This window comes from Ipomoea nil, unplaced genomic scaffold (assembly GCF_001879475.1).
Source record: "Ipomoea nil cultivar Tokyo-kokei standard unplaced genomic scaffold, Asagao_1.1 scaffold2704, whole genome shotgun sequence".
In the NCBI taxonomy this organism is placed as follows: Eukaryota; Viridiplantae; Streptophyta; class Magnoliopsida; order Solanales; family Convolvulaceae; genus Ipomoea; species Ipomoea nil.
Window position 1 is genome coordinate 908,941 of NW_017619132.1, and position 26,418 is coordinate 935,358.

A 26,418-nucleotide genomic window follows, 5' to 3' on the forward strand; every position below is an offset into this window, starting at 1 on the left:
GGTACATTTGACCATTTCTTATTAACCTCTGTCCCCAGTTGCCCCAGCCAATTAATTATCTATAATCCGCAGTCTTAATTCCCTCGCCGAGGTAATTTAAGTAGTAATTAAATTAAATTAAATAATTACGTCAACCAAAGCGGATTCCTTTTTTATTTTCCAGATAGAGTTGTCAAGACTTTTTTTTTAATATATTAAATAACAGAAAAATCCAATTCTTACGCTCTGAACGTTTGAATGTTCACTTAATCACTTCACTCTTTACCTAAAACCTCAAGGAATAGAAAAATCCTTTTTATATTATTATTTTTTTCACAAAGGAAAATCAACACGCAGACGTCCGAGCTAAAGGATCGACAAGACATAAATTTTCTGGTAAATTTTTGGATATTTTAATGTTTTATTTCTTCTGATATTTAACATTATTGTTACAAGAGATTTGGTTTTCTTAGTTATAGATTACAGGCATGAAGTCTCTATGCATGTTCCAGAGGCAATGTGGATGTGATCGATCTGATGGCTGCTAAGAAAGAGATTATAAGACTCCCATCCAGGTAAAATGGAATGTGCTTATATATTTCATAATATCGATATCATCCATCTTTAACTGAAACTGTACAATTTAATCTTTTTTTGAGTTTAAGGTGGGAGCGAATGTTATTAGTAATTATCGTTTTTTGGTGTTCTGTTTAGGAAACCAAACGAAAATGCACCGTTAGATGTTCAGCTACAAATAGGTGGAGTGCCATTGTCATTGAACAAGGTATCTTTCTTTTAATTACATACAATAGGGTGTTTGGTAAATAACTGTTAACTGATTGAGTTAGTGTGTTTGACTAGTTGATAGCATTAGCGGATGATAGAAAAGTGTTTGGTAAATTAGTTGTTAGCTGATTACATGCAAAATTACTTTCTCAGCTGATCGAAAAAACTACTTTGAGCAGCTTTTTGAATTTTAGCATTTTGAAGCAATAAGTTGTTATAAAAACTAATGAATCAAACACTCGTATTGATTGTTTAACCAAGTTAAACAGCTAATAGTGGTCAAATAAGCTAAAATTGACTGATAAGCTAACTATGTTACTAAACAGGGCCTCTGTACGAGGTTTACTTTGTCCCAAAAAATTTTACTATTACTATGTTTACTAACCTTTGGATAACATGTTAGGAGCTTCTTGGTGACAAATCTGCTAAGGTAGCTGCATTGCTAAGGAAGAACCCTGAAGATGATCTATCCCATTTGCTGGGGGAGATCCCCACTGATCCGCAAACCCTCGAGCTCATGGCAAGATTCTGCCACGGTTTCAAGATAACCCTCACAGCTCAGAATGTTGTTCGGGTTTACTGCCTCGCTCACCACCTCGGGATGACCGAGGAACACAGGCCCAACAATCTTCTCAGGACGGCTCTTGTCTACTTTCAGCACAATGTCCTTTCTAGCTGGAACAAATCCATCAAAGCCCTCAAATCTGCAGAGAGTGTTTTTCACCAAGCAGTGGAGCTCGGGTTGGTTGATGCCTGTGCCGAGGCGATTATCAATCAGGCTCTGGATAATCCTTTGCTTCTCGGAGAACCTGCAGCGAAGAAGGCGACACACGAGGATGATTACAGCGAGGGCGAAGAGAATAATGCTTACAGACCAAATGTAAGTAGGAGGCTCTTCGATTGGAAATCAGAGGACTTGACTATACTGTCTATCAGACTTTACGAGCCCATCATGCGTGAAATGGCCCGCCGCAATGTTCACCTCGAATATATTGCTGCATCGCTATGTCAATATGCTAAGAATTGGGTTTATAATAGCATCAAAGGAGACGATGATTCCACCGCATATAAGAGGAATTCCATGAGAGAAATCATAGAAGCGGTAGAGAGAGTATTACCTCGCGAGAAAGGGCTGATTTCGAGCACATCGCTCTTCGAAATGCTGCAGTCCGCGATATCCTTGGATGCTAGCGATGAATGCAGAGACGGTTTAGAGGTCCGGATCGGGAAACAGCTCGACCAGGCAACCGTCAAGGACCTGCTAATACCTTATCAGGGATATGCTAAAGACGAAAAGTATGATACCGAGTGTGTAAAGAGGATATTGAGGAACTACTATCACAATTACACCAGTTCCGAGAAATCTGGATTGATTAAAGTTGCGGAACTCATGGAAGAATTCTTGGCCGAGGTTGCCAGTGACATAGACTTGAAGGTCGATACATTTACATCACTTGCAGACTTATCAGCCTCGGTATCAGACGAAACCAAGAGACACTCAGATGGAATATACAGAGCCATCGGTATCTACTTAGACAAGCACAAATACCTGACACAATGGGAGCGGGAGCAGGTCTGTAACGTACTCGACTGCAACAAATTGTCCCCGGAAGCCTGTCAACACGCCGCCCAGAGCGCCTGGTTGCCACTCCGGTTGGGGGTGCAGATTTTATTCGCGGGGCAGCTGCACCTGAGAGACACGATCACCAAGGAAATTCAGACCTCCGATCCCGGGTTGTTGAAGTTGGACAAAGAGGAAGAGGAAGAGGAAGAGGAAGCCGTGAGGGCGAGCAACAGTGGAGACGAGGTAAGAGCAGAGATGGAAAAGATGGGCAACAAGGTGTTGGAGCTAGAGCGGGAATGCAATATAATGAGGACGGAAATTCAGAAAGGCTGCTGCAGTAATAAGGTTAAAAACGAGAAGTTGAGTATGTGGAAAGAAATGAAGAGGAAGTTCGGGTGCATTACCAGCACACACGATTGCAACTGCCACGTGAAGAAGAAAAAGGTGCATCCAAGATAGTATAGCATAGAGACCAGCCCTCCTGCTTTTCCGAACCTATAAAATTTTCCCGGTTTTAGCTCACTTATCTACCACTTCATTATCATTACAATCGCGAGAAAAGTAAAATTATCTTCATATCAATGTCAAATCAGTAACTTGCATAGGCATAGTTCAAAGGCAACCTCATATTAGAGGGGGAAGTGTACAAATAGATTAACAGCATAATATTCTTCAACCATGTACCATTACAAAAGAAAGGACTCTTTCCTAGTAAAAGTGTTTTTTTTTTTTTTTCCTAAAAGAGCCGCCAAACTAATGATACTCGATACTCCAGAATTCACATTTTCCTCAAAAGAATAAACAGCCTTTGGTCAAGCTTAAATTTGTGCATGTTCAGCGGCTCACTGCTCAGCTTCAGTTGAAGTCCTCCAAAAGAAATATATGCCACCCTAAGATGACAGAATGGACAAAGATTCAATCAGTGGACACACAAAATTGCAAGTTTATACTCCACACAGCTATTGTCGGGAACTTCTTTTTTCACGTATGAAGAGAAAAACTGGCTAGTAAGTAGTAACTATATCCAACAGTTTAAAGGTGACCTTATGTTGCTATAAACAACCTGACGAGAGAGTAAAGAAACGAAATAGAAAAAGGGATATAGTACATACACTTTAGATGATTCCTCTGCAACCTTATATAACAGTCCATGCATGACATACTCAAATTTGTCCGCAAGCGATTTCAGCTTACCCTGCAAACAAAGGTAGTATTTGTTCTATACTTTCTCAAACATTTTCAGCCCAAAGAATCTAAGCCCCTACTACCAGGGTTCGAACCTATGACCATCCATTTGGAATGGTAACCGGGATGTCATCACAGTACATGGTAGTTAGCGCAAACATAGGTACTTATTTTATACTTTATAAGTTGTTAGAATGCTAAGTGAACCAAAGTTTAGTAATCTGAAAGGCAATCATTTCAAAGAATGTTACTTGCTTCAATAAGTATATGATATGATGATGATTTTCAGACATCAAGAAAACCACACAACAGGCAAATATTTACCTTAACAGTTTCAATTGCTAACTTAGGCTGTCAGTGGAAGTTGAGGAAGATGAATGGTTGAATTCCAAAGTCAAAATTTGAGAAGCCACTAACGGCTATGCAGTATGCAACATACTAGAATAATGGATAAGTCATGCTTGACCAACACTCCTAGGTTGAAAAAAAAAAAAGAACTTATATACAAGCAAGCAAGTAAAAGAGCGGGATACCTCAGGGTTGCTACCAGTAGCTGAACCATCTAAAGCAAGAGTTTGTGATAACACCATCCTATACAACTCATTCTTCTTAACAGGATATAGCTCCGAGTTTATATCTAGCACTATATCTGTCTTACCATCTTGACTCTTTGCATCAATCCGAGAAACTGAAGAAAAAACAAAAAACCTTAAGCATAAAAAAGATAAAGAGTACTTAATTACAAATGAGCTATCAACATAGCCAAATCTAATATCTGTCAACAGAAATTCCATGCACACATCAGGATGGCACTATGGCAATCACCCCAAGCACCCATTGCTGGGCAAATTATACTATGGACCATGATAAATGTTCATTTTTAATACACTGTAGGTTCATGAACCTTCAATACCAAAAAAAAACATTCAATTATTAAAATTTTCCATGGTATAATGAGATGATACCTTTGTCATACTTTTTACCATCAGCATCCACTTCAACGACCTTGATAATATCATCAAAGTGAAAACCAGACATCTTGACAGAAATTTCCTAAAGGAGAGGTGGGCAAAGAACACGAATTAAGAGCCTGTACAATTGCCGCAACTCTCAACAGAGATACTGAGCTATTATATATATATTATATACGGACAAAAATTAGATTAAGGTCGAGACATCCTCGAATCAAAGGGGTTAAACATAGCAGTATACACCACCATTGCACCAAGAATAACATGAACACAACTACAAATTCATAGTGATTTCCTCTGCATTTAGCAGTGAAAAACTAGCGAACAAATTTCCACATTAAAGTAAAAAAAGGAGTACATAAATTGCCTGCCTATAGATTCCGGAGTAATAGATTCACTGGTACCTGAGAATTGGAGAGAAGACAGAGACGTTCGTCGCCGTCACGGCGTCACTAGTCCAGAGGAAGCCGGAAAGAAAAAAATCCTCAAACCGGTTATGGCGGCAGGGAAATTATGCCTTTGTGGTGTTGGGTTTATACGTCATCAACATAATACGGAGTATTTAATTCGGATCCAACCTGACCCAGTGGACCGGATATGTTCACAAATTACATTTAAATATACACAATTTACCTTTTAAAAATTTATAATTTTTAACTCATCATGTTAATATATATGTAATTGATTATCTTATTCTGTATTCACGAGTTCCTTTCAAAATACTCAGTCACACAATATTAACATATTATGATTTGATGACTCTGTATTGTATTTACAAATTTCTTTCTATGTGTTTTGACTTAGAAACACAATTTATATTCTAGAAGTTCACAATTCCAATACTAGAAATACACAATTTATACGTCGTTTAGGATCAGGGTCTGTCTTGCAATGTGGACCCTGGTCTATGGTATAACAACTTAGTCCCGTAAATTATTCTATGGATCTGGGCCCACCTTGCAAAGTGGACCCGAGTCCAAATGATCACAATTTACATACTAAATGTTCACAATTTATCTTTTAAAAATTCACAATTTGTACACTATGAACACACAATGTTAACATATATGTAATTGATGATTACTTTGTTTTATATTCACAAGTTTCTTTCAAATACTACAGTCACACAATATTAACATATTGCGATTTGATGACCATGTATTGTATTTCACAAATTTCCTATGTTATAACTTAAACACACAATTTATATTATAGAAGTTTACAATTTCAATACTAAAAATATACCATTTATACTTCGTTTAGGACCAAGATCCACCTTAGCTTGCAAGGTGGACCTTGGTCCATGGTATAACAACTCGGTTGGACAAATTATACCATGGACCAGGGTCTACCTTACAACCCTCGGGTGCCAGGCTACACGACCGTTGTAGACCGGATGTGAGAAAGCACGCGGGCGACCCAGTAGAGTCCTCGGGTTGACACGACCCGGTCTAACGTTTCCCGACCGACCCTCTAACAACAGTAGCTCGACCGAGGGATTTGCCCCAGGCGCGGATCGCCGCGAGACCAAACGACCGTTATCGTCTTGTCAGCCGGGCTCGACCCTGGGGGTCGGGACCGAGCAGGCCCTGGCTGCCGCGTGGAGGCTATCTAGCCGGCCTTACTCATGACCGGTGCATGGCTGCCACATGGCAGGCATGCCGGAATCCCGGGCTGACACTTTTTCCCCTCTATAAATAGCGCATTAAATGCGTGTTGGAGGGGACTTTTGGGCACTTGTCTGAACTGGAACATCCCAACCTACCGTCAGGAGTTCGAACACTAGACCTCGCCCGCATACGTACTCTGACCTGTATATACTATATCAGTATCTATAGTTGACACATTCTGTACTTGCAGTTTATAGTTTTTGTACCTGTAGCTATCATATTATGGGTCAGCAATTATCAAGTCAGATTTTGTATCTATAGTTGACACATTATGTACATGCAGTTGATAGTTTATGTACCTGTAGCTATCGCATGATGTGTTAGCAATTATCAAATTATTTATTTACATGTACAGGAACTGTTAATGGTATGTACATAATGCATGTGTTAACTGAATGTACAAAATTTTTATATTAGAGTTCATAATGCAATATGAACCCTGGTACATGGTATAACAATTGGATGGGTTGTGCTTTCAATTAAAAGTACTCTCAATTTACACTTTAGGGCATGATAATCTCAATACGAACGTAACTCTTTGACTTACAACTTAGGGTGTGTTTAGTTAATGGGTTTACACATTAGAAATTGAATCAAAATCATAGTTAGTGTTTGGTTGATAACGTTTTAAAACGCATTTATGGGATTTGATTACGTACCCTTCAGTTAAAAACTTTATTACCTAATTAAAAACGGGTATCATTCAATTTTAGTGGTTATCTGATTTTTAAGTTTGGATTGGTGCTTTTAGATTTTTGTTTTGATTTATTTTGTTTATATGAGTGCTTTGGATGTCATTATATTAAGATCAATTGCCTTAATTTTTTATTTTTGTGTTTTTAAAACATGTATTCTCATTATAGGGTCATACATAACCAAACAGTACGTAATATTAGTAATCATTCCAATTCCACTATACTACCAAACATGCAAAATTTTTTACCAAAACTCATTACCATTACAAAGAATTTGATTCCCATTCTGATACGAATTTCCTTGTGTGAACCAAACAAACCCTTAATATTACTCAAATTAAAACAGAAGAACTCATATAAATCATGCATGTGAGAGTGAACACAACTATAAGAATTATATTGATTTCTTTAAGAAAAAAAAAAATGTTACAGCATTTTTCTAAGAGTAGACTCTAAACAAAAATGTGTTTTGATCCTAGGTCCATCAAAAAACACGACACCAAAACCATACATATATGTGCACCCGATGAAACCTACGCACAGATCGAGAAATGCTGAGTTGATATCACAACTATGGACCAATGATGATATGCATGTTTTCCTCTTTTTGTGTGTTCTCTACATTTTCTTCATCTTTTCTCCCTGAAACCATAATAATAATAAGAATTCCCACACCAAAACGCCAGATTAGGTTGGCTTCTACCCTTCCCTCCCAACATAACGTTACGTTGCATGCATGGAATGTTACGTACATATATACGTCGAACATCCATGTATTTGACTACGTAATCATCATATATCACTTTTCCTTGAACTCATCACCGATCGATCCAATCCTTAATATATAGACGACTCCGAGAAATCTAGCTAGCTAGCTATCCCATCCAGTCTGAAACTCCATCCTTGACGTACCTTCTGTGATCTGAATTTATTCTTGATTTTTTTTTTGTTTTTTTTTTTTTGGTTTTTTTCTGATGTGAAGGTTTGAGTGAATCTCCGGCGAGGATAACCGCTCCCGAACGGAAAAGAGGGAGTAATTAGAGCAGATCAGATCGGGGTATATATATGGAGGAGCGGCAAGGGGACATTAGGGTCCCGTTGATCGCGTGCGTATTGTGCGTATTCGTAACGGCCGGCGGCGTGTTTCTCGGCATCTACGTTTTCTACCCGAGCGAGGCGGAGCCATGGTTTCTGGCGGTGGCGTTCTTGATGATCGGGTCGCCGTGGGTGTTCTGGGTCGTCACGTATTTCTACACGTGCATAAAGCGGTGCCTGGCGGGGAAGAGCGCCGAGAACCGTCAGATATCGATGCGGAGCTCGGGATCGATCAGTACTGAAAAATCGGAAAACAGTGATAATGAGAAACCGCCGCCACCGCCGCTGCCGTGAGATGCGGCGGCCGCGGCCGCGCGGAAGCGTAGCCCCTCGAAGGAATCTGCCTTGTCGGATCTATCGGTTAGTTTAATCTAAGGGAAATTTAGTATGTGATCTGATATATATACGCCCTCTATCTATTTTTGTATATATTATATCTTGTCAATATTGAGGAGGTTTCAATGGAGGACATAATAGAATGGTATATATTAAAATGAAAGTGATTGTATATTTGTATATATGAGTGAGATGCTACATTTAATATTGAGATAGATTAGAATATTTTATATTCTTATTGACAAAGTGTTTTAGTATGCATGCAACTAATCAAATAATGTAATATTAAAAGAAATGTTTATATCATATCAATAAACGGAGACGAAGATAGAACTCCATTTCACTCCGAGTGACTTAAAATACACTGTTCAATTTGCATGCTTGTCAAATGAACTTGGAATCTCTTTACATTACAAAGAACTACTAGTATTAATACATGGAAAAAGGAACTATTTTTATGGCAAATCAAGCAATTAATATCATTTAGCCGTATAGAGTGTGTTGATTATTGGTGAGTACTAAGTAGCCGATCGAAGAAAATTGTATGTAACAAGTTACTTTAAAGTTAGAAATAACTCAAACCACTTATAAGTTCTTTTAATTTGCTAAATGACTACCCTACTAGCAATGGTTAGCTTAACTTATTGGATCAACCCTAATAAGGCGTAAGTAATAACTCTTAACATCACCTATTCAGAAATAGAGATAATCAACGTTTTTGTCCCTCAATTGTTTCTCAACTATCAATATAGTCATTAGTTTTCAATTTCAACCAATTTGATCTTCGAATTGTTTAAAATTTCGTCAAGTAAACTCTTTTAGGGACCAAAATAGTGATTTTCACTTTTTTAAAATTTTGTCAATTTGATCCCTGAAAGAGTTTAATTAACGAAATTTTACATTCCAAGATCAAATTGGTTGAAATTGCAAACTATGAACTACATTGACAGTTGGGAAATAATTGAGGGACCAAAATGTTGATTTCCGCTCAGAAATATAATGACAATGGCATTATCAATACATAACTGCGTCCACATTCTCAATGAGGACAGAAAGGCTCTCTAACTCAGTGTAGATTTCCCCAGCTTGGGGATGGGATTTATCATTATATACAAACTGAGAGAAACACCCATTCACCTCAATCCAACTACAAGCCAATTCCTTTCTTAATTGGCGTTGTCTGAGATTGATTCTAATCTCTGCAACACTTTCCCACATCCCTCTTGAGGCATAAGTGTTTGATAACAGCACAGACATCCCTACAGTAGAAGGGCAAATTAATGTCTGAAACTCTTTCGCCACAAAATCGCCTAACTTGAAGCTGTCGTGGACTCTGCAACTACTGACTAACGTTTCCCGAGCATATGTTGGGAAGTGGGCTGGCAACCGTTTAACAAACTCGAACGCTTCTGATAACAAGCCTGATCTGGCAAGGAGGTCGACCATGCAGGCATAATGTTCTGGTTTCGGGATGACATGGAAGGTTTTCTGCATCGAGTTGAAATATTCCCAGCCTTTATCAACCATCCCGGAATGAGCACAGGCAGCTAAGAGCCCCATGAATGTTATGTGGTCTGGTTCAAATCCATCTTGAAGCATTGAATGGAAAAGATTGAGAGCTTCTGTAGCGGAACCGTGGTATGCTTGTGCAACAATCATGGCGTTCCAAGCAGCTGTATCGCGGTTTTTCATTTTGTGGAAAACGCAGGTTGCATCATCTATAAAACCACACCGAGAATACATGGAAATCAATGAACTAAGTATCATGATATCGTTTTCCAGGCCGCTTTTGATAACGCTAGCATGAACAGCGCGGCCACAGCCCTGCAGAGCAAGAAGCCCACACATGGATATTACGCTGGGGAAGGTTCCTTGGTTGGGCTTAAGTCCATTTCTTAGCATGTGGAGATAGTAAAACAGAACCGCCTCGTTTTGGAATCCAGAAATCATGGTGTTCCAAGAGGTTTCGTCTTTCCTAGGCATCTCCTCGAAGAATCTGTTAGCGGCTTTCAAGTCGCCTTGTTGCACATATGCGAGGAGAATCAAATTCCATGACACTACATCTCTTTTTGGCATCTTCCTGAAAAGATCAAGAGCCTCTTGCAGATTCCCATTTTGAGCATAGCCGCTAATCATTGAGTTCCAGGCAACAATATCCCGACTGGGCATTTTGTCAAACAGTTCCTGTGCCTCCTGAATCTGATTATTATCCAAATAACCCTTCATCATTGTAGTCCAAGCCACTATATCCTTCTCAGGCATGTCATCAAAAAGTCTTCTAGCTTTTACCACCTTCCCAGCTCTTAACAAACATGAAATCATACTAGTCCAAGAAGCAATGTCGCGGGTGCCCATCTTTACAAACAACTGAAAAGAATCTTCAACATTCCCCCTTTCTGCATAACCTGCTAACATGACATTATAAACTGACACACTTTTCTCTGCTACTTCGTTAAACAACTTCTCAGCTTCAATCACATCTCCATATTGAAAGTATCCTTCAATCATGATTGCCCAAGAAGTAGAGTTCCTAGCTGGCATTGTGTCAAACAATGCTCTGCCTTCCGCTATTCTCCCATTGCTCACATACCCAGAAATCATCGAATTCCAACACACCAAATTCTTATCCCCCACTGAATCAAACAACATTTTAGCTTCTTCTAACTTTCCGTTTCTCGCGTACCCACTTAACATCGCTGTCCAAGACACGACATTCCTGCTTGGCATTGAGTCGAAGAGTTCCTGAGCTTGCTGGATCATCCCATTCCTAATGTACCCAGAAATCATGCAGTTCCAAGTCACCACATTTCTATGGGGTAATTCATCGAACAGTTTACGTGCGGCTTGCACATCGCCTTCCTTGAAATACCTGGTTATTCTAGAGTTCGAATTGAACAGCGGGCTTGAACTGTAACTCAAATTACGATTCAGAAAGGTAGCTTTAGCAAACTTCAAATCTATAAATGTAATTAACCTTATATAATTTCTATACATGATATGGATCCTCTCCAGCATGGAAATGCTAATGATTCAGATTCAAGTGTGTTTACGCATCAATTGGGCTACCACTGACTCTTTGATTTGGGCTTGGCCCACTGATCCAGCAAGGCCCAGTAAGTAGAGCATTTTAAGACCAATGTCAATTACCTTTTTTTTTTTTGGGGGGGGGGGGGGGGGGTGGTGGGGAGGGTGGATTTGAATAATATTAACATACATTGAAAAAAGAATTGCCACTCTTTTTAATCTTATATAACCATTGTTTATCATTTTAATAATATTTAATGACGGACAACCCTAACTAAGTTGGCCAAGATGTTAACTTGGTAACCACAAGGTTACATGTTCCACTTCAAGCAAGAGTGATCTATTAACCTTCTTAATTTGAGCCGATCAGCTATAGGCATTGGTTTACGGTTTACCTCCGTGTAGTTCTCTAGGGATTTCCCTCGAACAGGAAAAACATAATTCTCATATTTGAAGGCCAACACCCTCTTAGTCGAGCCTATCGCACATGACCTTTTTAGTGCAACTTATCTCGATTGTCTATCTTTCATCAATGTGGGTTGTTGGACCAACCCCACCAGCTAGGCCCATTGGGTTGAGGTATAACCCCAACATTTGGAAGAGCCATCACCAAAGATCTCCACAACTACATGTACCATCCTTGAACAAGTGAAATCTGTTGGCATCTCTTACCAGTATCTCTCTCTGTACAATTTTGGATATATACTTAGTTGCAGTATGGCAATCCCCACAGACCCTGAGGTTCTTCATTATTTGCAGAGGAGTACCCGGTTTGGTGTTTATTAACCCGAACGCTATGGCTAGCCGTTCACTGTGCTCACAAACCATGTCTATCTTCTCATCTTCATCGACATCATGCAACACAGAGCTCAGGTTCACAACATAACCTTCTTTAGCCATCAGGCCATAAAGGATCCTTAACAGACTATTGACCTCTGTGTATTGTTCAAAGGACCTGTCTCCAGTACCAAAAACATAAACCTTGTTGTGTATCTCTAGCCAGCTACATCCAGGGTCTTTTCTCAGCCCCCTCGCCTTCAGAGATTTTCTTATCGTTCTCACTTTGTCCCACTTTCCCAATTTAGCGTACATATTGGATGCTAGGACATGGTAGCCTGGATCGTCTGAATTCAATTCAGAGAGATGGTGTAAGGCACGCTCTGCAGTTTTGGTGTCTCCACTTGCTCGACAACCACTAAGCAGAGCTCCCCATATACTGGCATCGGGCTGCAATGGCATTGAGAGAATAAATTTCTCTGCTTCAGCTAGGAGCCCAGATCGTGACAGCAGATCTACCATACACGCATAATGTTCAATTCTAGGCTCGATCTGATGGTTTCTCTTCATTTGGTCAAAGCAAGCGCGGCCTTCTTGTACCAGACCTGAATGGCTACATGCATATATTATGGCAACAAATGCAATGTGATCAAGAACAATGCCAGTTTGTTTCATCTCCTCGAAAACTCTCAGAGCTTTCTTTCCTTCGCCATACATTCCATATGCCGTAATTATTGCTGTCCAAGTGACTATGTCTCTTGTCTTCATGCTCTCGAATACCATTACCGAGTTCCTCAAGCTTCCACTTTTCGAGTACATTTCAATCAATGCATTCCCAACAGGGATATCAGTCTCAAAACCAAACCTCAGAACCAAGCCATGCGTTTCTTTGCCCTGTCGTTTGGCAGCAAGCATGGAACACAAAGGTAGGGTACTTAAAATTGTAGCCATATCTGGCATCATCCCTTCAAGTCTCATTCTCCTAACCACTCTAAATCCCATGGAGCAATCCTCGGAATGACTGCATGCTGCAATAATAGTATTCCACGTAACAGTGTCTCGAGAATTCGTGTTATCAAATTGTTTGAGAGAATCCTCCATTTGTCCACATTTGGCATAAATATCCACCAGAGCATTGCCAAGAAGAGTCATGGATTCATATCCTTTCTTAATTATGTCACAATGGAGCTCCCTCGCACAATCTACGTTTACCAATTGAGTACAGACTGATAGAAGAGTCACATAAGTTACAGAATCAGGAAGCACTTCTCTCTTCATCGTTTTAAAAAGCTCTATTGCCTCTTTATGGAATCCATTATCAGCGTAACCACTAATCAAGCAATTCCATGACACCGAATCCATGGATTTCATGCTGCGAAAAGCTTCCCTTGAAGCCATTAAATCACCACATTTTGCATACATGCTAATTATAATGTTGTTACCTGTAATGTCACATTCATATCCATTTCTCACTATGCAGTCATGAATATACCTCCCCAACCTCAAGTCCCCCACGTGACCACACGCATTTAGAACAGAAGTGAGTGTCATCAAATCTGGTTTATATTCACAACCCATTTCTAGAAACATCTTGATTGAGTCATTATAGAAACCCAACTGTGAATACCCACAAATCATGATGTTCCAGGTAACTGTATCTCTATCTGTCATCTCACAGAAGAGCTTCTGACAATCCATCGGCCTCTCGAACTTATAGTACATTGACAGCAACCCATTACTAAGAGTCATATCTTTCTTAGTCCCCATCTTCTCCACCAACCCATGAACCATCTGCCCCTCCCCAACCTTCACCAGGCCCCCACATGCTGGAAGAACACTTGACACAGTAAAAGAATCAGGCACCACACCACACAATCTAGCCTGATGAAAAGCCTCCAATGCTTCCTCCCAATACCCATTGGCACTATACGCCGAAATGAGAGTATTCCACGAAACCACATCTTTACTAGGCAATCCTTCAAACACTTTCCGCGCACGCCCCAAATCATTCATCCTAGCATACATATCAATCAAAGCATTGCCAATATACAAATCCGACTGGAAACCCATTTCCAACACATGATCATGAACACTCTTTCCCATCTCCATATCAGATAAACTACCACAAGAATTAATAACTGAAGGGAAAGTATAATTATCCGGCTTAATTCCTGAATTTCTCATTTGGGTATAAAACTCCAATGCCATAGAGAACAGCCCATTATGGGTCATGCTCCTAATGATGGTATTGCACAAATAAACATTTTCCGTAGGTGAATTTAAGCGAAAAACGGATATCGAAGACAGAGGGTCTTTGAACTCTGAGTACCTGGAAATTAGCTTGCCGGAAAAGAATACAGATTGTTGTTTGCCCGATAGGATTATAAATGCGTGAACTTTGTGTAGATCTCTTCGGTTTGCTGTCATAGACAAAGCTTTGGCGATTAAAGTATATAGAGTCATAGAGAGACTTGGCTTCTTCGTCTTAGACCGTATAGCTTCGCAGTGTTCATGGACGAAGCAGTATGAAAATTTTGAATCTTCGGTTTATATATAGTTTATGAGAAAAATTCATTTCGGCCCCTTCATTTTGATTCAGTATCAAAACATACCCCATATTTTGAGAAATTCATACATTCCCGCTACATTTAGTCTAACTTGCTAATTTAGTCCTTTACTTGAATCCAAAAATTTCCTACTCTTTTCCTTTTTCATTTTTTTTGTTGGGGGAAACCAAACCAACCAATTGCATTAATAATAATATGTTCCAACACATTTTCAAGAAATAAAAATGAAGTAACATACTACTCTTTACTACTCTTTACCGTATGATACAAAAAGTGTTATCACTAAAGGCATACACCACTTATTGTACGCTAATTATATCTATCCGCAATTCCTTAAACCAAGCTTCTCAAAGTCCTACCTTCCTCACTAACAATAAAGAGTAAAAAAAGCTCGCATGCGCAGTTCAGTTGGTCACATCGATAAAATTTGAGAGTAATAACTCAAAATTTAGCGCCAACGTGAGAGCAACTGCTTCTGTATTCAGTTGAATTACCATAATTTATATCATTTCAATGCTCTGTCGAGCCCGGGCGTAGAGACTATTGGAGTTGGAGATTCAATATTTTAGAACAACACTAAAGAGTAAAAATCACATTTCCAATAACTCACATTTTAGCGTCAGCTTGGGAACAACTGCTTCTATATTTAGCTGAATTACCATAATTTATATCATTTTAATGCTCTGTCGAGTCCTGGCTCATAGACTATTGAAATTGGAGATTCAATATTTTGGAACAACACTACAAAGTAAAAATCACATTTCCAATAGCACACTTTAGCATCCATCTACAAAATGTTCAACTCATGTAAAAAATAAAATTTAAAAAAATAAGAAGAATAATTATTGTTTTCGTCTGGACAGAGGAACCATCAGACGAGCAATCAGTGGGCTTAAAGGACACCGTCATCTTCTCCAGATCATAGCCCACCAGAAAATTCATCTGCGCTATGTTTCCAAGAATCGGTTGATTAATCCCATCCTCGGAAAACCCAAAGCAGAGAGAAACATCGGATGTCGGGACGAAAGTGTTTGTGCTTTCCAACGTCAAGTCGGCTCCTCTGAAATGCAAGGTGATACTAGGAATCTTTTCCGGCGGCAGGGATGCGGCGTCGTAACAGAGATTCAGAACGCCGGGCGGGTCTGCGATGGTGGCCGTGTTGATCTCTAGCCGGACCGCAGACTCCACGGCTGCGTAGACGTCGCCGGGGAGATACGTCAGCGTTGTTCCGGAGTCCACGATGATGTTCCCTTCCTTGTTGAAGAACTCGGCATTCGAGGAGTCGTTGAATTTGATTCTGGTTTTCCCGACGCTGATTCCTTCTAGTGTTACGTAATAGAATGTTTTGTCGGGTGTGGCGGCCAGCGGGGTCGAGACCGCCCCGGCGCCGGAAACGACGGCGGAATCGCCGAAATTGATTTTACTGGGGACGCCGGGTTTTGTCATTGGGACTAAACAGTAGGAAAATTTGCCGGCGATTGATGGGCGCAACTGAGAAATCAGCGATAGATTTCCCCCTCCCAGGCCGAGCATCCCAGACCCCTCCCCATAGGTGCCCTGATTTTCAAACCCGCACCCGAACACGATTTCCTGCGCCGCCGTTTTCGACGCCCCTAACGTTAAACTCTCCCTGGCCAGCCACCCGGAGCTGCGGGACTTGTCTCCGTACGCGACGCGGTACTCGCACGTGTTGCTCGTTTCGTCGCAGGTCGTGTCGGCCGAACCGTGACAGTCCGGCGACTGGCACGGCACGTGCCGGAAAGTGGACGATTTCGCCGGGTCGAAAACCGGGGCGGGTTGATCGAAGCAGCTCTTACAGGGCTCGCATTGGATCCAAATCAAGTCGCTGCCGGTGTCGGCGATGACCAGTGCATCCACCGGCGGCGTGCCGATAGCCACCTTCATCAGGTACTCGCCGCTAACATTCGAAGCGACGATCGTTGACGACAACGACGCGCGAGATCCGAGGTTTCTACCTCGGAGCTCCGACCGTTTCATGGAATTCACCAAAAGCTGAGAATGGTTCAGCGACGGATTGTAGAAAGGAGACTCCGGAGATGACTCTCTATGAAAAAGTTCAACACTAAAACCACCGCCCGCTGCCGCCGCCTTTGCGGTCCAACATATTATATTACCTATAAAAATAATGCAGAAAAATGAATGAAATACCAAACAATTCTCCATTATTATTAATATAATAATAATATTATTATTACTGCATTATATATAGATGACAATTATCTATCAAATATTTCATACATATGTTGATAAGTTGATTAAATTTTGTACTCAAAATTTAAAATTTCATAAAAGACGAAATTTCTCGTCTCCAATATTTCACATCCCGACTCAATTGAATAACATATATTTTCTTCTCATTTAGTAGGTGGGTAGGTAAGAACCGGGGTATATTTTTAAAAAATTCAATTGTGGTTTAAAAATTTTTAAAAACTTATTATGAAAATATATCACTATTATATTTAGTATAATTAAATGATGCAAATTCATAGTGTGTTTTATTATTAGGTAAAAATTTAACCAAAAAAATACATGTATTCTATTCTAATTTAATTATATACCTAAAGTGTTTCAAATTGAGTAATGCTAGAAAATTTACTGCATAATATTCACTGTCTAGTTCCTATAGAACATTACTTAATCAGTTCTTTCATATTCAATTATTAAATTTACTTTTTTTGTTTTCTTTTACTTATGGTAGAATCGGTCAATTTTATTATCAATTAATTAATATGAAAATAACACTAAAAAAGTAATTTTTATAAGAGAAAATTATCACTTTTTTGAAAGACAATATATAGAGTTATGAACATACCATGAATAGCATATGGTGTGGATTTTATTCCAAATATAGTTGATGTTCACATTGATAGGAAACATGGAAAAAAAAAGATATATATAATCTTAGAATTATTTTCCACTAATGGTTGCATTATTAATTGGTTTACCATTCATTTTTACTTGATTTTCTAGTCATTGATCATTCTTAATCGACATATCATATATCATATTAGTCAACAGTTTTCACTTAGGAGATGTTTGGTTCATGGAAAATGTTTTCCAAAAGAAAACATTTTCCTTAAAGTAAAGGAAAATGTTGTTTTCTAGTGTTTGGTTCATGGAATTTATTTTTCATTGGAAAATTAATTCCTCAAAATTGAGGAAAACAAAATACTTGGTTGGACCAAGGATTTTGTTTTCCATGGAAGATGGAAAGAAAAAGTGAATAGATTGTCTATTTTACCCTTGCTTTCTTTTTTAATTATATTACTTTTATTAATTTGTAGGGGTATATAGGTTTTTATACTCATTATTCCTTACAATTTCAAATCTAACCAAACAATAGAACTAGTATTCCCCGTAATTCTTTTTCCACCAACCAAACAACGAAATTCATCTTCCTAGTAATTGTTTTTCCATGGAATTCCAATTCCACTTCCCTTAAAATATTTTCCCCGAACCAAACGAACCCTTAGAGTGTTGCTCTTATTTGATCCTAATTATATATATATATATATATATATATATATATATATATATATATATATATATATATATATATATATATATATATATATTGAAAGTTATTTATAGATTAAGTACCCAAAATGATCCGTCGACTATAACTAAATTCACAAATTGGTCCTCGACTATTGATTTCAACCAATTAAGTCCTTAACTTTTCAATTTTGACCCAATTTCGTCATCCTTTGAAATGGCCGTCTACTTGCCGTGATATCCGAGGACAGAGAGGTAAATTCACAGACACTCCCCCCCCCCCCCCCCCACACACACACACACCACCCTTTGTCTCAAGGCTGCCAGTCCAAGAACTCGACTGCCCGCCGCCGAAAATGCGACGACCCAAAGCTCCGGTTGTTAAACGAGTTCGCTAACTCTGGCAAGGACCCTCACGACATGGTTCTCGGGTGGAAAGAAATGGAGGCCAAGATTAAGAAGATGGACCGATACATGAGCTCTACTACTCTGCTTCACAAGCAAATGGAAGAGCTTTTCGGCGCCGAGAATAGCCTCAAGAAGGCAGCGGTGATGCAGGCGCTCCGGCAGATAAAAAAGTCACATTGATCTCTACCAAAAAGCTTCAATGGCAGAAACAACAAATCAGATATCTCAAAGAGAAATCCCTCTGGTATAAAACGTTCAACACTGTGACATTATTACTAGCCCAGTCCATTTTCAAGATCGAGGATCAAGATCGTGTTCGGAATCAATAATTCGACCATCTCCTACCCAAATTTAGGTTGCCTTCTTTACCGATCGTCGGAGAAGGTTCATGACCGGTCCCCGGTAACTTTTTGTCGAAAAATATGTTGGAAGTACGCCGGATCTTCAATGACCTATGATAGCAGGTTATTTACATGTATTTGGGCTTTATTGCATCAAAATGCATTGTTTATGGGTGTAATTGCACCTTTAAAAAGTTAGAGGGTTTAATCCACTTTTTAGCAAAAATTTGAGGATCTATTTGATCATTTCCGACTATGTTACGTTGTAGTATACACTAAGTTCCAAATCATGACTTCCCACATGAGAGAGGTCTCATATGAGCACAAAATGCTTAGCACTGAAAATTTTATTAATCAAACACTACTGAGTTAATATCCAAAATCGTCTTCGACTATAATGGTTTTTCACAATTTTGTCCTAAACGACTTTGGTGACTTAATGTAGTCCCAGAGTTTTGTGTTTTTACTCAATTTCGTCCCAGACTTTTGTGTTTTTGCTCAATTTAATCCCCCATTTGTTATTCCGTCCATTTGTTGTTAAATAAATAGACAATTTAGTAATTTTAATATTGGCATCTCTTTATTCATAGACATGTGAAGTGCGAAATCCCACTTTTTTTACGAATTACTCCCAGAATCACTTCTAAAGCTGCGAATATAAAATTTGATTCGTAGGTCTGAGAGTAACTCTGGGTGTAATTCGTGTAAGAAAGAGACCTTTCTCACTTCATAGGTTGAAAGTAAATAGAGGTCAATATTGATATTATTTAATTGTCCATTTATTTAACACCAATTTGACGGAATAACAAATGGATGACTAAATTGAGCGAAACACAAGAGTCTAGGACTATATTAGGTCACTAAAGTCGTTTAAGACAAAATTTAAAAAAATCACTATAGTCGAAGACAATTTTGGGTATTAACTCAAACACTAATATTGATTGTTTGACAAAGTTAATTGTAATCAAATAAGTTAAAATGGATTGAAAAGCTAAGAATGTTATCATTTTTAGTTTGCTTAGGTCATAGTTCCATACGAATTACGGAGGCCGGTGGCGGCGGATGATAAAGCCGCATCATATACCGGAAGAAATAGCGGGCATCGATCTCGACGATGATCGATAGACGTTAGGGTTTATGCCGGTAAGGGGAATTCGCTCACCGGCTTGACAACGGAGCGCAATACGTTCGTCAATCATGAACAGCATCGGGGACTGAAGCAAACTTTCAAGTAAAATCGGCAATCGCTGCCGTCTCCGCCACACTAGATCAATTTGCCGCTCCTCGGCTGTTCGTAACGCCGCCTCCAGGATGGCATCTGAGGCCAATGCTGCTCGGGCCCCTTTTCGCACCGCGTCTAGAAGTCCTCTAGCTCCACGAATCTTCAGGTTTCAAGCTGAGTTGAGCGCTTGCGTAGAGCCGTGCGGTGATCCTTAGCCTTCAGCATCACGAAAAAATGGCGCAACATATCTGATCGGAAAATGGTGCTCCATCGACTAAAATCCCTAAAACCGGTTTGTCCTCCAATCTTCCTCCATTTTATTAATTTTATTCTTTGTATGTATTGCAATTGTGATTAAACTTGTTTAATTTTATTTATTTGACGCATCTTAGCTCAAATTCGTGTAGCATCTAACATATGATAATCGGTTTGTTTGTGTGTGTGTGTGTATGTGTTTTTTTTTTTTTTTTGCATGAAGAACCTTAGCATGGTGGGGCATACAGTGTTTTGGTGCAGCTGTTAACACACACACAAAAAAATCTTGGAATGCAATTTTGGATAGATTCATCATCATCAATATGACATTATAATACTAATTTTTTAATACAATTTTGGATAGATTGATTATCAGTATGACATGATAATAATTGTATCCAATACAAAATAGAGAGCATTAATTGTGTGAATTTGCACATCCTAATACTTTGAACACCATTAATACATTACTAATAATAGCTGTTCTTATTTGGAAATAAGTATAGGCCAACTATTTGTCTTTGGAGGGAGTTAATAAAATGAAAATTTAAGAAAATTTCAAAATGCATAGAATGGATCAGATTTTACTTACTGTAAAAATTGATTGTGCTTTTCCAAAATTATTATTATTATTATTAATTTTACGCACTTTTGTCAAAAGAATGTGTAATAATTATTTTGATTTTTGACTAATTTATAGTTAAGCTATTTTTGGATCCAGTAGAAGAACTCTATACATTTAACTATTATTTTTGTTTGTTATTAATAATGATGTTATAATTATGATCTTATAAAATTCAAATCATCTATTTATTTAATCAACTGATTATTAATAATAATATAACATAAAAAATATCGATTCAAACATACTCGATAAAAAATTTACCAAATATACCCAATATGGCGATATTAGGTATATATAGTAAAATTTATTAATTTTACTGGGCATTAGCTGGGAACATAAAAAGGTAAATTAGTGAAGTTTCACAAATATATAAGACTCCCTCCCTGGTTGTAATTGGAACCATCTTCTTCTTTACTTCCCCCAATAACGTGTACAATATAGAAAAAACCTCTCAAAAAGCCTGCCTTCCTGAACAAAAAAGGGAAAAATGAAGGGAAGGAAACCAATATCGTTGAGTGCTGAATCCTCTAAACCCATTGAGGATGGAGGTATCCTTACTGGAAAGAATGACGTGGGTGCTATGCGTCCCCTAGATTCTCCAGTGAATGCTCAGGCACCTTCTGAGCACCTGCAATTGGCGGCAGAGGGAAAAAATAAAAGGCCTTGGCTCGAAGAAGGGTTTTACGAGCTTGAGGCAATAAGGAAGAAGCGATTGCAACAGGTTAATTACTTTTATCTTTATTTGGCAAAGATTTCTCCTTATATATGTGTTGTTTGCATTTAACATTTCTGTTACTAATTTGTGTCTTTGGCTATGATTTCTTGTGCTGGTTTGCAAATTTTTGGAACTCTGTAAAATCAAAAGGGCAAAGTCCAGTACTTGATTAAATGGTATGCAAGTCCTTCTGTTCTTTGGGTTGAGGGAATGCAAAAACTGCTGTTATTCTTAGAAAATTTGCAAATTCTAAGGGAGGGAGCCCGATTTTCTTTTTTTTTTTTTCCCCTAAAAATCTTATAAATTGGGTAATTCTAACCGTGCCTCTGATTGATTGATGTTGGATGTGATTTTTGAAAAGGCGAGGTTGGCCGGAGTCTGCGAACACATGGGAGCCTCATGAGAATCTGTCATCATGCCCAGATGTTGTTGCTGCCTTTGAAAGGAGGTTTTACTCTTGATATCCTTTCTTAACCCGTTTTATTTAATTGTCATTATATGATTTATATCAGATTGATCATGTGTCAAAAACTTACTCAAACAAGCTGTATCTTAACCCTAATTTTATTTTAAATTATTTTGAAGGTCTCGTGCACATTCAGGGAAGCGATCCAGGTGTGGGCGTAAGCGCAAGTTAAGTGCTACTCTTACTAGAACAGAGGCGGGGCTGCATCATTCTGCTGCAGCTGCTAAGGTTACTCTTCAAGCCAAAACAAGGAGAAGGCAGCACGCTTCTGCTCCTGCTGCTGAGGGTACTATGGGTATTGAAACAAGGAATATGCCGTGTCATTCCAGTGCAGCTGCCAAGGATAATGTGCCAGCTACAAAGGGAATACCATTGGTGGCTGTGCCCTTTCCATGTCTTGATGACTCAAGCATTGAAAATCATGTGAGCAATGATGTTTCCAGGCCAAAAGTTTCTGGAAGTAGCAGGGCACGGAATGAACATCCTTTAAAAACCAATGGTTCCAGTCTGGAAAAACCCGTTGCAGATTCAGAGGAGACTCAAATACTAGGAGCTTGCTTGCCACCTGGGTTTTCTAAGTCTAACATCGGGAAACCAGTTCGATCTGGAAGTAGCAGGGCGCAGAATGAACATCCTTTAATAACCAAAGGTTCCAGTCTGGAAAAATCCATTGCAGATTCAGAGGGGACTCAAATACTAGGAGCTTGCTTTCCACCTGGGTTTTCTAAGTCTAACATCGGGAAACCAGTTCGATCTGGTCGTTGTGCTAGATCTGCTCCTCGTGCTATAAGGAAGAAGGTAGGCTCTGCTAGGAAGTTTACAGGAAATTCTTCTGCTCATACAAGTGATGATACACAAAATCCGATAAGGACTACTTGTAGTAACATGACTGCATTTGGGAAAGATGGGTTCGAAAACGTCACCATTAATGAGATAATCAGAGCTCTAAGCTATCAAGCTTCTGTAGGCAGAGGTGTCTTAACCTTTGAGGCCAAGAGGTTTGTAACTCATTGTGAACTCTCTCTTATCTTGTGATTAACTGCATGAATTATAGGCTACCAGAGGTTGATTATGATTTTGGATTTATTAACCTTTACAGGGTGTCTAACGCATATATTCGTGCTATTTTCACCCCCACTCCACTAAAGAATTTTTTGTCTGTCTGTGTGGCTATAGGTCTGATGGAAAAGTGGTGAGAGTAACCAATGATTTTCTGAGGGCTAACAACCCCTTCCTGGTAAGAAATTCTCTTCTTTGCTTAGTTGGCATCTTAATATTATAACGCACTACTTACAGAACTCATTTTTCTTTTTGCAGTTGCTAAATTTCTATGACACATACTTTTGCAACACTCCAGCAGCAGGGATGCAGGGATCTGGGAACAGATAATTAGTTTTTGAAGAACATGAATGGGGTAGCCTTGCCTTTCAGGCATTGGTATTGGTATTGGTGTGAGGATAAAGCTTTTCATGGTCCATTCTGAACTGTGTGGCATGTTATCTTAGTGTCCGGTGTTTTTTTTTTTTTTTTTTTTTTTTTTTTTTTTTTTTTAGTTCTCGAGTTACATGGGATTCAGAATTCAGATTCTTATATCTTAGGCACCTTTTTTTTTTTACCTTGTTGTAATGTGAACTTTGCTTCTTCTAATAAAAGTCTGTTCCCCTCATATCAGTCACCACATTTGCTCTATTCATCTGTTTTTTTTTTTTTTTTTTTTTTTTTTTTTTTGGGTGAATCTTAGATTATTCATAACGCTATCTTCATCATTGCAAAATTTCAATTCATTTCCAATATGTAATATAATAATAGTGATGATGATAATATTATTATTAAAAAAAATGAAAAAGTAATAATTATGAAAAAAAAGTTAAAAAAGTGTATACCAAAAATTAGTATTTCGGGTGTGACTACTCTATCTAGCTAACATTTAAAAATAAATACTTGTCTCTCTTCTTTATAAAGTCACATGACCAAATAAAAAAAAGGCCACATAACCAAAATCACATCCAAGATCCAGGACTTTTTCTAGCACAGATTTTCTTCATCTGTATTAGTGACATTCCTCAAGGTATCAGAAGAATTACTGGATGGAGCACTCCGCTTTCCGTAAATAAATAAATTTTGGTGTGGCTATTATTACGGAGATTGCTAGTTCATATCTTTTAAATTGCTGCAATGAGTTGAGTTTAACATTTTGGTAAATAAAAGATAAACGTTATATCATAATTATTATAATTAGATACAGAGTGTCGAAATTTAACCTCAGTCCGTCTTTGATTTTTTAACTGCATCTGTCTGCTTTCCTACAACCTGTTAATACATTGTAGCAATATAGAAAGTTCATGCAGATTAGATTAGATGGAATGCGAAAGTTGGCGGCCCAAAGAACAAAATTAGAGATGAAACATTGTGCGGTTTTTATGATCTTTCGCTATCTTGTAGAACTGCTCCAATGATCATGATGATCCTCTCTGAGAGAGTTGGACCAGAAAGGATTAATCTTCTCCCAAAGGAAAGAATTAATCTGTGGATTGTGATAGTAGCTAGCTATCTGATTTATTTGGATTATGACCGCGCTACTTTGTAAGTTATAAAATAAAGGAATAAGGTTCAAATTGGTCACTGAACGTAACCTGAAAATGCAATTAGGCCACTGAACGAAAAAAAAGTGCAATTAGGGCACTGAACACTCCAAAAACGTGCAATTTGACCACTGAACTCTTCAAACGTATGCAATTTCACCGGATAGCAGGTTACCATCAATTTTAGCAGGTTACCTGCTTACGTGGCAGCTGAGTTGGCATTTTTAATAAATTTTAAATAATTTTTAATAATTAATTTTAATAATAAATTTTATAAAAAATTGAAAAAAAAATAAATAAAAAATAAAATAAAGTCGTTTTTATTTTTTTAAAAAAAATTTAAATAAAAATTTATTATTAAAATTTATTAAAAAATATTTAAAATTTATTAAAAATGACAACTTAGCTGCCACGTAAGCAGATAACCTGCTAAAATTGAGGGTAACCTGCTGTCAGGTGAAATTGCACATTTTTGGAGTGTTCAGTGGCCTAATTGCACTTTTTTTTCGTTCAGTGGCCTAATTGCATTTTCAGGTTACGTTCAGTGGCCAATTTGAACCTTATTCCTAAAATAAATCAACATTTCATACAAAGATTTTTTGGTTAACCTGATAAAAAATAAATCTGAAGTTCATTGAAATGGAAGATCTCTTGACCTTGGAACTGCATGCAGATGGCCGATCTTGAAACTGGATCACATAATATTAAAATGCATGAATGGCACAACTGCATATAAGTGGTAATCCAACAAAAACCGAAAAGCAATATTACAAATTCATAAATCATTTTACTTAGATGGTGACTATACCTGTGACCTTTGACCATAATTCATTTATTCTTTTGATTTTTCTCATATATATTTTTTATATATAAAAAAAGTAATTCATGACTTTATAATTAGACTTCATGTGATGTTCATTGATATATGGTGGAACATTAGGCAAACTTATCGTGCAAATGAGCCATTGAAATTTTGTGAACACTTTTTAATTTTGTGAAAAGCTCCACACTTTTTAACTTATATGAAACATGCATTTTGTGAAAAGCCTTTCAGCATAAGTCCATAGCATATATAATATATTCTGTTGAGTAAAATTTTAAGACTAATATTTGGTTTTGATTTTTTAAGTTACTCCCTAAAGTCCCAAGCTTATAAAATGAAAAAAATAATATTTTATGAAAAAAATAAAAAAGGGAATATAAAAGCTCCAAAAGCTATGGCATAGACCCAGATTTCAAGTCCATCCATTGTTGCAATGGGTTGAATTTAAAATGTTTCTTATTTAAATTGTGATTCAATCAAAATTACTTTAAATATCTATTATCTATATATACATATATATATATATATATATATATATATATATATATATATATATATATATATATATATACTAATAAGAATCAATAAAGTTAGTTTAACAGAAATTAAAAAATGTTTGTCCATTTATTTGATGAAATAAATCGTTCAAATAAACTTTCAAAAATTGATTTTCTTGGATCCTAAAAATAAATAAAATATAAACATACTAATAAAATTAAATTTTTTGGGTAACTAATTTAATATGAACAAAAGTGTTGCTAGGTAACATTATATTTTCTGGTATGATAAATACAATTAAATGAACACATCGAGCTC

General features: G+C 37.8%; 6 protein-coding genes across 11 annotated transcripts; 2 read left to right on the forward strand and 4 right to left on the reverse strand.

Annotated features, from left to right (window-relative positions):
• The first annotated feature begins 264 nt into the window (after positions 1 to 264).
• On the forward strand, positions 265 to 2,824 carry LOC109155589 (BTB/POZ domain-containing protein At5g17580-like). 2 transcript variants are annotated; one of them, XM_019303202.1, is made up of 4 exons: positions 265 to 375; positions 453 to 554; positions 694 to 763; positions 1,169 to 2,824. In XM_019303202.1, the coding sequence occupies exons 2-4, from the start codon at positions 517 to 519 to the stop codon at positions 2,786 to 2,788; spliced, it is 1,728 nt and encodes a 575-aa protein (XP_019158747.1). In that variant the 5' UTR covers positions 265 to 375; positions 453 to 516; the 3' UTR covers positions 2,789 to 2,824. The 2 variants fall into 2 exon arrangements, with proteins under 2 accessions (XP_019158747.1, XP_019158746.1); XM_019303201.1 differs by having other exon boundaries at positions 265 to 554.
• A 49-nt stretch (positions 2,825 to 2,873) lies between these two features.
• LOC109155590 (DNA-directed RNA polymerases II, IV and V subunit 8B-like) lies at positions 2,874 to 5,003 on the reverse strand. Of its 3 annotated transcripts, none has more exons than XM_019303203.1 (5): positions 4,890 to 5,003; positions 4,480 to 4,567; positions 4,048 to 4,202; positions 3,442 to 3,524; positions 2,874 to 3,219 (listed from the first exon to the last, which is right to left on the reverse strand). In XM_019303203.1, exons 2-5 carry the CDS (start codon positions 4,550 to 4,552, stop codon positions 3,108 to 3,110), a joined length of 423 nt encoding a protein of 140 aa, XP_019158748.1. In that variant the 5' UTR covers positions 4,553 to 4,567; positions 4,890 to 5,003; the 3' UTR covers positions 2,874 to 3,107. The 3 variants fall into 3 exon arrangements, with proteins under 3 accessions (XP_019158748.1, XP_019158750.1, XP_019158749.1); XM_019303205.1 differs by having other exon boundaries at positions 4,480 to 4,604; XM_019303204.1 differs by having other exon boundaries at positions 4,480 to 4,604; positions 4,857 to 5,003.
• A 4,275-nt stretch (positions 5,004 to 9,278) lies between these two features.
• Positions 9,279 to 11,395, reverse strand: LOC109155604 (pentatricopeptide repeat-containing protein At4g02750-like). The gene has a single exon (XM_019303220.1). The coding sequence runs from the start codon at positions 11,294 to 11,296 to the stop codon at positions 9,296 to 9,298; it is 2,001 nt and encodes a 666-aa protein (XP_019158765.1). The 5' UTR covers positions 11,297 to 11,395; the 3' UTR covers positions 9,279 to 9,295.
• Positions 11,396 to 11,634: 239 nt separating this feature from the next.
• Positions 11,635 to 14,587, reverse strand: LOC109155625 (pentatricopeptide repeat-containing protein At3g03580). Its single transcript, XM_019303249.1, has one exon. It carries the CDS (start codon positions 14,543 to 14,545, stop codon positions 11,912 to 11,914), a length of 2,634 nt encoding a protein of 877 aa, XP_019158794.1. The 5' UTR covers positions 14,546 to 14,587; the 3' UTR covers positions 11,635 to 11,911.
• Positions 14,588 to 15,447: 860 nt separating this feature from the next.
• On the reverse strand, positions 15,448 to 16,648 carry LOC109155643 (aspartic proteinase CDR1-like). Its single transcript, XM_019303266.1, has one exon. It carries the CDS (start codon positions 16,645 to 16,647, stop codon positions 15,448 to 15,450), a length of 1,200 nt encoding a protein of 399 aa, XP_019158811.1. The 5' UTR covers position 16,648.
• Positions 16,649 to 19,923: 3,275 nt separating this feature from the next.
• LOC109156189 (chromo domain protein LHP1-like) lies at positions 19,924 to 23,812 on the forward strand. Of its 3 annotated transcripts, XM_019304068.1 has the most exons (8): positions 19,924 to 20,428; positions 21,458 to 21,737; positions 21,882 to 21,907; positions 22,093 to 22,179; positions 22,317 to 22,792; positions 22,943 to 23,195; positions 23,374 to 23,434; positions 23,515 to 23,812. In XM_019304068.1, exons 2-8 carry the CDS (start codon positions 21,504 to 21,506, stop codon positions 23,584 to 23,586), a joined length of 1,209 nt encoding a protein of 402 aa, XP_019159613.1. In that variant the 5' UTR covers positions 19,924 to 20,428; positions 21,458 to 21,503; the 3' UTR covers positions 23,587 to 23,812. The 3 variants fall into 3 exon arrangements, with proteins under 3 accessions (XP_019159613.1, XP_019159615.1, XP_019159614.1); XM_019304070.1 differs by lacking the exon at positions 19,924 to 20,428 and having other exon boundaries at positions 21,345 to 21,737; positions 22,317 to 22,696; positions 22,847 to 23,195; XM_019304069.1 differs by lacking the exon at positions 19,924 to 20,428 and having other exon boundaries at positions 21,346 to 21,737; positions 22,317 to 22,664; positions 22,815 to 23,195.
• Positions 23,813 to 26,418: the final 2,606 nt, after the last annotated feature.

Bases quoted from the DNA above. Each gene is read 5' to 3' on its own strand.
- LOC109155589 (XM_019303201.1), top strand. From the start codon at position 517: ATGGCTGCTAAGAAAGAGATTATAAGACTCCCATCCAG. The intron at 555-693 runs GTAAAATGGAAT...TGTTCTGTTTAG, and splicing joins ATTATAAGACTCCCATCCAG to GAAACCAAACGAAAATGCAC. The intron at 764-1,168 runs GTATCTTTCTTT...ATAACATGTTAG, and splicing joins TGCCATTGTCATTGAACAAG to GAGCTTCTTGGTGACAAATC.
- LOC109155590 (XM_019303203.1), bottom strand. From the start codon at position 4,552: ATGTCTGGTTTTCACTTTGATGATATTATCAAGGTCGTTGAAGTGGAT. The intron at 4,203-4,479 runs GTATCATCTCAT...TTTTTTCTTCAG, and splicing joins TGGTAAAAAGTATGACAAAG to TTTCTCGGATTGATGCAAAG. The intron at 3,220-3,441 runs GTATGTACTATA...CTGTCATCTTAG, and splicing joins GCAGAGGAATCATCTAAAGT to GGTGGCATATATTTCTTTTG.
- LOC109155604 (XM_019303220.1), bottom strand. From the start codon at position 11,296: ATGCTGGAGAGGATCCATATCATGTATAGAAATTATATAAGGTTAATT.
- LOC109155625 (XM_019303249.1), bottom strand. From the start codon at position 14,545: ATGACTCTATATACTTTAATCGCCAAAGCTTTGTCTATGACAGCAAAC.
- LOC109155643 (XM_019303266.1), bottom strand. From the start codon at position 16,647: ATGAAACGGTCGGAGCTCCGAGGTAGAAACCTCGGATCTCGCGCGTCG.
- LOC109156189 (XM_019304068.1), top strand. From the start codon at position 21,504: ATGAAGGGAAGGAAACCAATATCGTTGAGTGCTGAATCCTCTAAACCC. The intron at 22,180-22,316 runs GTTTTACTCTTG...ATTATTTTGAAG, and splicing joins GTTGCTGCCTTTGAAAGGAG to GTCTCGTGCACATTCAGGGA. The intron at 22,793-22,942 runs CAGTTCGATCTG...ACATCGGGAAAC, and splicing joins TAAGTCTAACATCGGGAAAC to CAGTTCGATCTGGTCGTTGT.